The following is a 14,737-nucleotide window of genomic DNA, read 5'->3' as shown; positions in this document are numbered from 1 at the left end:
CCACAATATAATTTGCGACTGTCCACAATGCTTTGTGGACCATGGTCCAAAGTATAATTGGTGATTAGTTGTATGGATCATTGTCCAATATCACATTTTTTTATGTTAAAATAAAAATCTTTGCGAAGATAATGTATTTTATATATTAGAATAATGAAATTTATAGGCTGAGATAATATATTTTATGAGTTTACTGTCATGCTGTCTCTTTTGTTTGTGTGTATCTTTTGTTCGTTCATCTCTTTTATTTGCTAGCTTGAATTAATGCTTATCTAAATTCATTGGACTTATTTTTATCATTTGCGAATTTATCTATAAATAAAGATATAATTGCCTTTAGTTAGTGAGCATGTGAATGGAATCCCGCATATATGCGCAAAGGAAAGCAAAATAGAATGCAAGTTAAGCACAAGATATGTCAAGCAATTAGAAGCTAGTTGGTACCTGGCATAGAGATCATAAAAAATAAAAATAAGAATTAAACAAGTTTACAAAAAATAAACTTAAAATCAAAGGTTAAGGAGGAGTTTAGATTATTCCAATGATTCTTGCACAAGTGTTAGGGGTGTTTTACGATTGGGGATCATGTAATGACCTGTGTTAACCAGAGTTACAAAGAGATGCAACAATGATGTCAATGTTAATGAGGGCACCGCCTGGGATCGATGAACTGTTGGACAAAGATAGAATGGCTATCCCAAGTGGGAGAAGAACCACATGCGGCCCGGGTCCCATGCCACCCCTCATTTTCATCCGAAAAAAATATGCAAGATTATCAAAATTTTTATAAAAATAATTATGACATGGTGGTGTAATAGAAGTTTAGAGGATAGTATCCAAAAATACTATTTCAAGTAATCCATAAATATGACCTGTGGTAAAAATATGAAGCACCATCACGGGATATATAGTACCCCAAGAAGAATTTTTGCAACATAAAACCCTATTAATTTTACCAATTTGGCATTATCTATGCTTCCTATTGTTACCACCCGCAAAAATTGAATTCTTTATTAATTGACCAAATTTATTGTCAAATTTTATATTGTATTTTTTAATACATTCTAACATATTTATAGTGTAAGTTCAACAATTATGTCAATTCTGATTGAGATGAGGTTCAAACCTAAGACTTTTCTTATTAAAATCAATAATGAGTACGTTGTTAATAATAATAATAATAATAATAATAATAATGGCATGTGGCAAAAACATGAAGCACCATCACGGGATATATAGTACCCCAAGAATAATTTTTGCAACACAAAATCCTATTAATTTTATCAGTTTTGCATGATCCATGCTTGCTATTGTTGCCACTCCCGCAAGAAATGAATTTTTGATTAACTGACCAAAGTTAATGTCAAATTTTATATTGTATTTTTTTAATACACTCTAATATATTCATAGTATAAGTTCAACAATTATGCCAATTCTTTTTTTTTTTTGGTAAATACAATTATGCCAATTTTGATTGAGATGAGATCCGAACCTAAGACCTTTCTTATCAAAATCAACAACGAGTATATATGTTAATAATAATAATAATAATATTATTATTATTATTAAATTTAATAATGATAATAATAATATAGTTAACAGAATATCCCGTTACTAAAGTTTACACTAATGGAATGCAGTGCTATTTAGGAAAAGTAAATATAATAATGATATAATAGAGGGTGTAGAAAAAATAACAACAATACTAAAATCAAAATAATAAGAACCATTCATTTCAACTAATAATTTCACTAACATTTTTTAGTTCTCCTTAGAGACCTTACTTTATTGGCTCTTATTAGGTTTGTAGATGTAGAAATGGAAAAGTAAAAGTGAAAAATAAAAGATTGTAGAGATAGGAAAATCTCATTAGATCAAACGAAATTACAACTTTACTTCCTTATACTTGTATAGCAATCGACATCACATTACGGTGGCAGGATTCTGAACTCGCACTAAAAAGCTCCGCTCAATATAAAAGAGAAAAAAAAAAAGCTATGAACTTGAAAAATGCTGGTGAATAATACCTAACTATTTACTCAAATATAATTTACAAGGTATAAATCGCATTTTATTTTTTTGTTTTACCAACTAAACACAATAAAATTTTTGAGCATTTTTAAATTAAAAAATAATTACTAGTTGCGAACTACCTTGTGGTTTAATGTCATTATTTTTCATAAAGAATATCTAAGGTTCAGGCCCTATCTCAATTAAGTTAGGGTGTACTAAAAAAAATATCTAGAAATATTCTCTATCATCAAATTAAATATACACCCAATACAGCTTGCAAATTAAATTAAAAAACTAAATGTTATAAATATATAAATTATATACATTCTGTACTTGCATTTCTAATTGTTAAACATGGGATAATGTTTGAAATGGTCCCTCACCCAATACATCTTTCGAATTAAATTGAAATTTATGGCACATTCGAAAGATCATTTTCAGTATTAACTCTTAAAATGTGTATGTGATTGAAAAATGGGATAGAAGTGTTTCCATTCTTTTGATTTACGAGAAATTCACAACTACTATCCAAATAGTAGTGTTTCTATTCAATTATGCATCTCATTTAATTTTTACCTACAGGTCCTACTATACATACATACCCCATGAATTACTTGTATTTAATTGGAGAAGTGGTCCATGCAGCAGTAGTTGTAAAATGTTTCTTTTGAAAAAGTTGAATACAATAACATTTTAAATTAATAAATATTATAAGGGAAAAGCACAATTTTGATCCCTCAATTATTAGTGGATATGTAATGTAGTCACTAATTTCAAATTTGAACATATTCGATCCTTCAATCGTTCTAGCGTTAACCAATTTAGTCCTTCTGTGATTTTACTCGTTAACTACCGTTAAAGTCAAGGACATTTTGAGAATTTCACAGCCACTTAATATTTTCACCTGGTGTGGACAAATCTAAACCATTGTTCTGGAAGATCTGATGGATGGGAAATCAAGTAAAAAGTGAGCGGGGTAATTTTCATAAATAGTACAAATTTTAAAATGAGTGGGTTCATTTTCATAAATATTACAAAGTTTTGTTTATTTTCAACCGTTAGATAAACTAACTCAATGGTTTGGATTTGTTTCTCAACTGGGGCATGGTTCTCACCTGATTCTGAATATAAGACTAAATCGTATCCATAGGAATTAATTGATGAAGGGTTGTGATTAGATGGATCCTTTTAATTTAATACCTAAAAAATAGGTTGGTTCTAGGCTATTACTACCTCCGTCCCATTTTGGATGTCTGATTCGTTTAACGAGACTTGACTGAAGTTATTTTTAATCCCATTTTTCATAATATTAAGTTTAGTATTAATATATAAAATTTATATATTTAAAAACTACATTTAAACTACTATTAAACACAAAAAATTAATTTTTAATAAAAAATTACTAAAGAAAATAAGCAATGAAGAAGGAGTTGGTTTGACCAATGAATAGTAAATAGGACAGGTAAAATGCGACAGAGTGAGAGTAATTAACAATCCTAGGGCAAAGATGTCAATCTGTGTGCACCATGCATTGGTAGACTAAGGTAATTCCCATTTTCACTCCACTTCGTACACGTCTCGGCAAAGATGCACGTTGATCACCCGTTGTTATAGCGTGGACCATGGTCCACAATGTATTGTGGACCATGGGTCATGGTTGATACTGCAGTTGTGTTGAACTGATACTGCAGTTGTGTTGAAAGGATACTGCACTTGTGTTGAAAAGGGACTGCAATTGCGCGGAACAGAGGCCGTGTCATCCATCTGAAACTGCAGTTGTGTTGAACGGATACTACAGTTGTGTTGAAAAGATACTGTAATTGTGTTGAACGGATACTGCAGTTGTGTTGAACAGATGAACGACCTCTGTTCTGTGCAACTGCAGTTTCCTTTCAACACAACTGCAGTATCTTTTCAACACAGCTGCAGTATCTGTTCAACACAACTGCACAATTAACTATGATCATGGTCCACAATATAGTTTGCGCGTTGATCACACCTCCATTATCTGCAATGTACACTTATGCACACACATGAACTCGTATATGCACACCGACCAAAAAAGAAAATTACCTGACCTGAAATGGGAGTGCACATGGCTATACATTGGAGTGCACTTGGCCGAAATTGGAGTGCACATACATGAACTCGTATGCACCAGAACGGATTCTACGAATCATGAAAAAAGAGAAAAAGAATATACAGAGAGTTAATTCCATTTTTGATCCTAGATTTATAGGTGGCATCCCACTTTTAGTCTTTTTTTTTTTTTTCAAAACATTCACTTTTGATCCTAGTATTATTGTGGCATGACCATTTTTGGTCCTCCGTCAAAAAACCATTGAAATGCCGTTAAATACAATGACATTTTGATCTTATTTATACAAAGTAGGTTGATCCGCTATATTTTTTATGTTTATTTTTTGAAAAAAAAATCAAAATCGAAGACTGAAATGCTCTTGTATTTGGCGAAATTTAAACTGTTTTGTTGATGGAGGACCAAAAATTGTCATGCCACAATAATATTAGGATCAAAAGTGAATGTTTTAAAAAAAATGACTAAAAGTGGAATGCCACCTATAAATCTAGGATCAAAAATGGAATTAACTCAATATACAAATTATGAACTAAACAAATTAAAATATGTAATCTTACCATAATTAAAAGACCTAAAATCAAGCAAAGATATCCATAAAAACACACAAGGAATTAAATCACACAAACATTTACAAAAAAAAAAATGGCCAAAAAAGAAAAGCACCTGAGCCAAAATTGGAGTGCACACACATGAACTCATATATGCGCGCGAGCCGATTCTACGAATCATGAAAAAAAGAGAAAAATAATATAACTAAGCAAATTAAAAGATGCAATCCTATCAAAATTAAAACACTCAAAATCAAGCAAAGATATCCATAGAAACATAAGGAATTAAGTCACACACATTTACAAAAAAAACCTACTCATTAATGATTTTTTTTAGGGAAATAATTGAAGAAAAAATATAAATCATATAAATCACAAAAATGGATGCACCAGATTGGCAATTTTTTTTTTGAATCCTCTTCGACCACTTTTAAGGGTGGTCGGAAATATACACGTTTTTAAATTTTAAAATTTGAATTTGGCTTACGACCACTTTGGTGGTCAGAAATTCCTATATATATATGTCTCCCGGCACACTTCCTGCCTTGTTTACAGACCATTCTTCTACTTCTTTTTTTACCCCTTTCTACCGATTTCTTCATTTTTGCAGTAGATTTTTCATTAAATCTTTCACAATAGTGTAGAAATCAAGCTAATTAAGATATGTGTATATATTCTTACAACTTCCAGTTATGCCATTTTTTTTTAGATTTATCTTTAATCTTAACTTCCATTGTATATAATTTTTTTTTTCAGAAATTTTTCTCTAAATCACTCACAATAGTGTTGAAATCTAGTTAAGATATGAGTTTTAAAAAATTGTCTATCATCAATATATAGGAATAAGTCAAATGCAACAAATTCAACCTGAACTTGAAGAAGCAATTGTTTGGTAAAAGGAGGTTATGTGTTTGGGTTTGGGTTTGGGTCAGATACCCAACACTACTTTCCCGAGGTGCCGAGACAGAAGAAGTTGAGATATGAAGAATCATCCTCACATACTCACATGTAGGTTGAGAGGAAAGAATTAAATAGTTAGAGCAAACTAACTAGGAGATTATAGAGCAAAATCAGAAGATTATGGAGTTGTTCCAAGGTATATGTAATGCACATCCGAATTGGGTGGTAGGAAATACCCACCATTAGGTGTTCTGGATACCCAATTTGATCATAAAGGGTGTTTTTGATTGGATTTAGGGTATTTTTCGACCACTTCAACACTTTATATATGCTTAGCACGGGTGTCAGAATGACATAATGCACTTCTTTTCTCTGTTATCATTTCGCCAAATACATTTGCGGTGAAATTCACGGCATATTTATGCATAAAATAGTTGAAATCTCAAACTACAAGATTGAGAATTGCAGCAATTGGACTCCTGACAACATATCTAGAAGAACACCATTTCAGATATCCTTGAACAACCGTTGCATTTGTAGGGGAAGCGGAACGGGTGAATGCCACTCGATACGAAGCCTTCTGGTTCAGCTCTGAGAAGTTCAAGGTGGGAGGCTCCACGGTCACGCTAACGCCATCCGGTGGAACAATTTCGACGGTGTACGATGAACTGACCTCTCCAACATTTGTCACGGTTCTGGTGTATGTCTGTGATCGCGATGGATTCACTAGCCTAATTGAAAACGAAGGGTAGTTTAGCTCTGCTTCTGGGATGGTTGCTGAACAGGTGACATTACGTTGCAAAAGGAGGCCTACTTGTTTATCTGTGTATCCTAATCCGCACAAGTAAGGCACGTAGTCTTTAGGTGCGACGTCATAAACTAGCCCTGGATCGTTGGCTCTTGATGGATTAACCTGGCCAGCCCCAAGTGTAAAGATGTCAGCCGGGAGGCGCCTTTCGTCTTCAATTTTGTTATTCCCGAGGTTAGTAGTGTCAGCAGTAGTGATGATTGCAGACTTTATAGCAGCTGGAGACCAATCGGGGTGCGCACTCTTGAGCAAAGCCGCAACACCGGATAGGTGCGGGCACGACATTGAGGTACCTGAAATAATATTGAAGGTCGATTTTGTGTCCGTCCTGTTTTCCACAGAAACTGGCCAGGCTGCAATGATACTCACGCCTGGACCTACAATGTCTGGTTTCAGAATTCCCGGGCTAGCGTTGCCCGGCCCCCGAGATGAGAAGTAGGAAACCGCCGGGGCTCGAGGGTCACCGATTACAGTTCCTTTGAACAGGATTGTGGCTGTTGGGTTTGAAGTTAAGTTTATGTAAGCTTTCACCTTTTCTCCATCCGCAAAACTAAGGTGCGTGGCAGGGAGCACATGAGGGTCTGCAAATGTGGTGTAGCCCTGAATGTCCTGGTTCACAAGAATCATGGCAGCGCCCCCGGCTTCCTTCACAGCTGTTCCCTTTACAAGTGTGGGCACTGGATCACCCATATCACACACCACAACTTTTCCTTTCACATCATAGATCTCCAGTGAAGAATTGTCGCAATATTTTGCAGTAAAATCACTGGCGTTCATCCCAGGATACACTAGTGGAAGTAATTCCAGAGAAAAATCATCAGGCTGATAAGCTGATTGCCCATCTACTTCTTCCCCGTTTCCAAGACGTGCCGTTGCCACCACTCTTCTATCAACCGTGGCGGCTCCCACCGTGAGAATCCAGGGCGCTTCGTTTAACACGGTGCTAAGATTAGGGCCTGAATTCCCCGCGGCACAGCTAACAAAAATCCCCTTTTCCATAGCCCTATAAGTAGCCAAGGCTATAACATCATCATAGAAAGGTCCAGACGGTCCACCCAGGGAAATTGAAACCACATCTACCCCATCCTCAATGGCCGCATCCATGCCCGCCAAAAAGTCACTTTCAGGACAACCTCCCCCACAGACCTTGTACATAGCCAAGTGTGCCCGAGGGGCAATTCCCGCGGCGGTGCCATTATCGCTTCCATAGACATTAGCACCGCCTACGAAGTTCCCAGCAGCCGTGCTCGACGTGTGAGTGCCATGTCCAACATAGTCGAACGAAGTAGACTGATTTCCACTCCGGAAACTCTTTGCTCCAATGAGCTTATTGTTACACTCAAAATTGTCACATTTCCCCTTCCACTTAGCGGGTGGAGGAGGCATCCCGTCATCATTAAACGATGGGTGTTCGGGGGAAACTCCGGTGTCCAGCACCCCAATGATCACGCCTTCGCCATAGTTGGAGCTGTTCCAGAACCCTGAATTCAGGTGCAGCCCCAAGAAGTCTGGAGTGTGAGTTGTCTGCAAGTTTAACACTCTCTGGGGCCGCGCATACACGAAACCATCCATCTTCTCCATCGCCTTCACTGCATCAGGGGATAATTTAGCAGCAAAACCGCTAATAACATGCTGATAAGAGTAGATTATGTTCGAGGAATCCGTTGATGTTTCCACTGCTGAACTCATAAACGACTGATAATGTGAATCTCTGGAGATCAGACCGTCTGGTAACTCAACATGAACAATGTAAATCTCAGACTCAAACGCGAAACTGGCAGAAAAATGAAGACATGCAATGCAGATAAAATTTAGAACAAGGTTCAAGTAATTAGCCATTTTCGCTATAGAGTATAGATCAATGGAGCTAACTAGTCCCCTGAATTATAATCTCATATCTACATATATAGTCCTCACCTTGCATACGTTAATTTACATGAAGTTATCTATTGAAAATGGAATTCTTTGTTGATAACATGTATGTTTCTCAACGTCGTTTTCCTAATAAACGATACAAGGCCATGTTTTGCCGAACAAGTTTATTAAACTCAACTCAAATCTTGAGAATTGGAGTCCTGTTGATCATAACAAACAAAACCAAAGTTTGAACACGTACACAGAAGAATATAAGACTGGACAACATGAATATTTACTTGTCATTTAACGGCAAAACTGCAGGCCTTCCAGAAACAACGACATCTTTGGCCTGCCAATCATTGCTCCACAGCTTTCTTTAAAATACATACATAATCTAAGATAGATATTTGGAGGTTGACTCTTTCAATACACCCAATTGCCTTCCTTTGCAAGTATAATCACCCAACATTTGAAAATTGAAGAAAATGTAATCTGGTTACTTTGATTTACAAGAAGTCCACAGCTGCTACCCAGTGCTAGTGTGCTTTCTACATATTAAATAAAATGAAATACAAAATTACTATTAATGGCATGTATTTGATCAGAATTTTTATGGTACTTGTAGTACTGGTGCCTTTCGTACCCAGTATATACTAATGTATGTATGCTATTTGGATTGTATTAGATAGTGTCAATATTGAGGGTTTTAAACCGGTAAAACGTTTATAAGTCCAATTAATAGATTGAACTAGTAAAAAGTTATAAATTAGGAGTTAATAGTGTTGATTTTATGATTTTTGGGCCGTCAACGGTTAGCCAACACTACTGTTAGAATAACGAGGGTATAAAACAATATAGAGAAAGAAGGGAAAGAATAAATATGTTGTATTGCTGAGAATTGCTTGTAAATAGTGAAAATTATTTTTTCCTCCTCATGGGGGTCGATCTATTTATACATATTTTGTACTACGAGCCCTATAATGAATAGAAATCATAGAGTACCTCATATTGACAGTCGTCCATGAATAATAAGCACAATCCTTATTATTAGGCAAATTATTGTGCGCACCATAACAAAAAGTACATTTTTAATATACTTAAAATATATTATTGTGTACTGAATGTACATTATATATACAAAATAATATATTTTCAATACTCAAATAATGTATTTTTCCTAAATACAATGTGCATTTTTAATATACTAAAAGTACATTATTTGTGTATTGAATGTACATTATTTAATAATACAGTTCACACAGTTGTGTGGACCATAGTCCACACAATAATGATTGTTATTATTACTGATGGGGAATATTACTCGAGTAGGACTACCCCTCCAACCGTACACTTGCTAGGTAACCGGTCAGATCACAGAGAGGAGTCATTTCTGACCTTGATCGATCATGGTCTCGAACCACCCGACCTCTAGGCAACAACCGGGCTAACCAAAGAATGCTTTGATTCCACATTGCCTGTGGACCGGCCTGACCATTTTAGGTCGAGGCGGTCATTCCGAGCAGGTTTGATCCCACATTGCCTGTGGACAGGCCTAACCATTTTAGGTCGGGGTGGTCATTCCGAGCCGGTACACTTAAACCTGGGGTGTGTATCTACGACCTTGGACCAATCCTGTTTTAGTAGATATTCAGGAACCTTAATACATGTGGTTGGTGAGGCGCTATTCCCGAGCTCACCTGATGCATGCGCAACACATGTTGAGCATGTTGGTGGCCTGACATGTGTCTCCTTTCGCTCCCCTATAAATACCGCATTTATGGCAAAGGGGAGGAACTTTTGGCATTTTCACCTACCACGTATAAGTTCGGAACTCTCTGACCCGTATTTGGTTATCCGAGCTTAAGCCTTAAACCAACAAGAAAACTGATAAGTGCAAAAGATGCTACACTTATAGGGTCATTCTCGGGTCACATTGCACGTACTTGCTAGCTTTTGTGATTGATTTGGGGCTTAATTGCGTTAAAATGCATGTTAGTGCCATTAGACCCTAGTCCACACATGTTTGATCATTTTGTAGGTAAAACGTTAAGCAAAAAGGTGAAAAAGGCATGGATTTCAAAGAATGATTCACGGGCCAAAATTGGAAGCAAAGAACAGGCACGGACGCGAGGCACGGACGCGCCTTGGACACGCGTCCGCCCAGGCGTCCACGCTACACGCCGCTGAGGTTCGAAGAAGTCCCTTGCGGACGCCAGGCGGAAGCATCCGGACGCCCGCGTCCGAAAAATAGCTTGCAGAAGTTTGCGATGTCTGCTTTGGACGCGGGAAGGACGCGGACCGGACACCCCGCGTCTGAAAAACACCTCTCTGAAGTTGCAATGTCTGCTTAGGACGCACAGCGGACGCGGGTCGGACGCCCGCGTCCGATTCCGAGATCTCTCCGAAGTTTCGAAGCCGCGCACAGAATCCCACTGGACGCGCAACGGACGCGCGTCCAGTCGGGCGTCCACTACGCGTTATTTTGGCGGTTTGGCGCGATTTAAATAGGGATTTGGGGCATTTTTCAGGGGATCCCATTCATTTTTCCAGATCAGTCTAGTCTAAAATTTCTCTCTCTAGAATTAGGTTCAAATTCTCTCCCAATTCCACTTCAATTCCATTCACATTTCATTTCAAGTAGCTAGATTTGGAGAAGATTGTGGACATCAACTTCCAATTGATCAAGATTTGTAGAAGAATTCCATTTACAATCAAGTAATCTTTCAATTTCTTCTCTTGTTCTTCAATTTTAGTTTGTGAATTGAGTTGAGGTTTGTTGGTTGATTTGATTTGTGCTTTGATTTGTGTTTAGATTTCAATCCTTATAGCTTAGATTTGTTTAATTGCTTTGATGATGCTTAGTTTAGAGATGTGTGGCTAGTACCTAGTGGATTAGGACTAGTTGAACATGCATGTTGTTCTTGAGCTCTCATGTCATATATCTAGGGTAGAATGATGCTTTTTGGATATCTTGATAGTGGTTTGGGATGTTTGTGTGACCTCTACTCCGATTAGGCCAATCGGACTTGAGAGTTAGTGTAGAAAGCTTTCACCTATGAGAATAGGGAATGCTTGAGACCTCACCAACCTCTTTTCCTTCTCACCTTTGAGAAAAGGGAGTAGGAAGGCAAGATGCACATAACGTGTTTGTCATAATGCCTCTTCTAGCCTAAAGTTCACAAGGATGACTTTATGGTCTAAGAAGTGAGTCCATTGACCACGAGAGTGGCGGTGGTGTGAGTGACCTTGTCTCATGTGAGTCCTTTGAGCGTTTTCAAACCCCTAGTACCTTAGGAAATCAAGAGTTGCATGTGTGTTAGATTAGTCCGAATCCTCCATTCCAATACTTGTTTACAACACCTTTCGTTTTAGTGCTTGAGCTATTCTTAGAATGACCTACACAACCCTTAGGTTAGGACTAGCTTTTGAAACATAGGAACTCTTGTGCCTAATTCCTTGTCTACCAAATCCTTTCTTACCGTTCCTTGAGACGATACTCGGGAACTTCTTCCCGTTTTATTCACCTACACTCTTTCCACCTCCCGCTAAAATACAAACTCTTCAAATGGCGCCGTTGCCTGGGATCGGTAACGGTTTTGTTTAGGCAAGTCTTTATTGGATTAGCATGAGTAGGTTCCTTAAGTAGAGAGCCTAGTCCCTTTTTACTTGTTTTTGTCCCTTTACTATCACTTGTTTTTAGTACTTGACACTTCTTGTTGAGCTACTTTGAGTTGCAAACCCTTCTCTTGTTCTTGAGTGTTTAAAATACGAAAGCGTTTGTATGCACACTCACTCTAGAGGGAGTGAAGGTCTACTTCCTTTTAATCCGGAGATTTGCGCATTGAATCGGAGGAGAAAGAAGGCCAATAGAGACCAACAATCCCAACAAAAAGATCAAGAAGAAGACATGGCAACTACTAGTGCAAACATCCCTAACGTCAATATGGACGAATCACCAAGACACACCGATACGGACACACCAAGAGAGAATGTTAGAGATGATCAATTCAATGACCATGAGTCACCTCCCCCACAAAGGGAGGAGTCTCGACAAAGACCACCACCACCCAACCAACCACAATATCAACAAGAGAGCGTAGCATATGACGAACCACTACCACGTAGGAGATATGCACCGGATTTTCAAGAACAATTCAACAACCCTCTCTATGATATGCCTCCAAGACAACAACAACAACAACCTCCTAGACAAAGGAGGGATGCTTACTACGAACCACGATATGATGATGAATACTACGAACCACAAAGGCCAAGAAGGAACGAACCAAGGAATGAACCAAGAAATATACCAAGGAACCAACCGAGGGGAGAGGAAAGGAGAACTATAGCGGATTATATGACACCCGACTTTAGTGTCCACAACTCTATTTACATTCCCCCGGTTGAAGCCAACAACTTTCAAATCAATTCCGCCGTCATTACACTAGTACAAAATCAACCTTTTGGAGGATTACCGGCGGAGGATCCACACGTACATATCACCCGATTCATCCGATCGTGTGGTATGTACCGTCAAAATGGTGTTACCGAAGAGGTCGTAAGACTCAAAATGTTCCCGTTTTCTTTGATAGGGGAAGCCGCGAGGTGGCTTGATTCCGACGTAGACAACCACTTTAGATCATGGGAACAACTCCACCGAGAGTTCATGCAAGAGTTCTTTCCGTTGACCAAGACGTTGAAAATAAGAAAGCAAATCCAAGACTTTAAACAAGGGTCGTTGGAAATTTTAGCGGATGCATGGAGACGGTTTAAGACACTTAAACATCAATGCCCACCGGATGTTCTACATCCATGGGACGTCATTAGTTCATTCTATTCCGGTCTCACCGATGAATGTAAATTGCTTTTGGACTCATCTTCTAGAGGATCTTTCGTCTCTACAAGTCCTGAAGACGCGGAAGAATTGATAAGAACTATTTCATCAAATACCGGGAATTGGTACAATCAAAGGGAGTCCAAAGGAGGTTTGTATGAAGTTAGTGCCGACACCGCATCTCAAGCCAAGGTGGAAGCACTAGGACTTGAAGTCAAGAGGCTACAAGCACAATTGGAAAAGATGAATAAGAGTCAAAGAGGAAATCCGTGCATGACATTGGCTCTATATTGCGACAAATGTGGGGGTGCACATGGAGCACACGAATGCACGTCCAACTACGAGGATGTTCCATATGAACAAGTCGAGGCCGTGGGATATCAAAGGCCGAATGACTACAATACTTATGGAAATAACAACAACCAAAATTGGCGTCAAGGTCAAGGATGGCAAAACCAACCATACCAAAATCAATACAATCCAAGACCGAATCAAAGTGGGCCGAGTTACAATACAAACTACAATAGAGGATACCAAGACAATCGAGGAAATCAATACAACCCAAGACCTAACCAAGGAGGAGCTCGACCACCTATGTATCAAGGAAATAACCAACAAAGAGAAGAGGCTCCTAAAGAAAGCATGGAAGACAAAATGGTGAGAATGTTTGGAGAACTAAGGCAAGACGTGACGAATATGAGACAGGAGTGGAAGCAAGACTTGAGACAAGAGATATCCACAATAAGGCAAGAGGTCTCTAACTTGAGACAAGAAAATAATGCTTCCTTGAGACACTTGGAGACACAAGTTGCACAAAACTCCAAGGCCTTAGCCGAAAGACCGCAAGGCACACTTCCGAGTACCACGGTGAATAATCCTCGGGAGAGGGTGCAAGCCGTAACCCTTCGGAGTGGAAAGGAGCTTCCCGAGCCGACATTGAAGAAGAATACTATCTCCAAGAATCCAATCGAAGAAGAGAAAGTAGAAGAAATCCTTGAAGAGGACAAGGAGCAAGAAAAGGAAACATCTCCATTACCCTCGAGTCCAAAAGCCACTCAATCTCGAGATAAAGGAAAGGAAAAGGTAGATTTACCGATGTACCAACCACCACTCCCATTTCCCGGGAGGGTGAAGAAAAGCATAGACAAGACACAATACAACAAATTCCTTGATCTTCTAAAACAATTGCATATCAACGTACCTTTCCTCGACGCATTAGGTCAAATGCCGCGTTATGCAAAGTTCTTGAAAGATTTACTCACATATAAGAGAAAGCTAGAAGAGTCAACTACAGTTTTGCTAGGGGAGGGATGCTCCGCCTACGTGCACCATCAACCACAGAAGCTCACGGACCCCGGAAGCTTCACCATCCCGTGTCAAATTGGCGAAGCCGAGTTTAAGAGAGCTCTAGCAGACTCTGGGGCAAGTATCAATATAATGCCCTTTTGTCTCTTTAAGAAATTAGACTTGGGCACTCTTAAGCCCACGCGCATTTGTATCCAGTTGGCCGATAGATCAATCAAACAACCCAAGGGGGTTGTAGAAGATGTGTTAGTGAGGGTAGACAAGTTTATTTTTCCCGTGGACTTTGTCATTATTGACATGGATGCCGATCAGGAGGTGCCATTGATTCTAGGTAGGCCGTTCTTGGCCACCGCTCGGGCCCTCATCGATGTAGG

General features: G+C 38.6%; 1 protein-coding gene across 1 annotated transcript; it reads right to left on the bottom strand.

The window, feature by feature from the left end:
- Positions 1 to 6,001: 6,001 nt before the first annotated feature.
- On the bottom strand, positions 6,002 to 8,119 carry LOC116016410 (subtilisin-like protease SBT1.2). The gene has a single exon (XM_031256699.1). The coding sequence runs from the start codon at positions 8,054 to 8,056 to the stop codon at positions 6,002 to 6,004; it is 2,055 nt and encodes a 684-aa protein (XP_031112559.1). The 5' UTR covers positions 8,057 to 8,119.
- Between the last annotated feature and the right edge of the window lie 6,618 nt (positions 8,120 to 14,737).

The sequence above is a fragment of the Ipomoea triloba genome, chromosome 1 (genome assembly GCF_003576645.1).
Source record: "Ipomoea triloba cultivar NCNSP0323 chromosome 1, ASM357664v1".
Lineage (NCBI taxonomy): Eukaryota > Viridiplantae > Streptophyta > Magnoliopsida > Solanales > Convolvulaceae > Ipomoea > Ipomoea triloba.
This window is presented reverse-complemented; position numbering and strand designations above follow the sequence as displayed.

What these genes read in the sequence shown, in the direction of transcription:
- LOC116016410 (XM_031256699.1), bottom strand. Translation starts at nt 8,056, where the DNA reads ATGAGTTCAGCAGTGGAAACATCAACGGATTCCTCGAACATAATCTAC.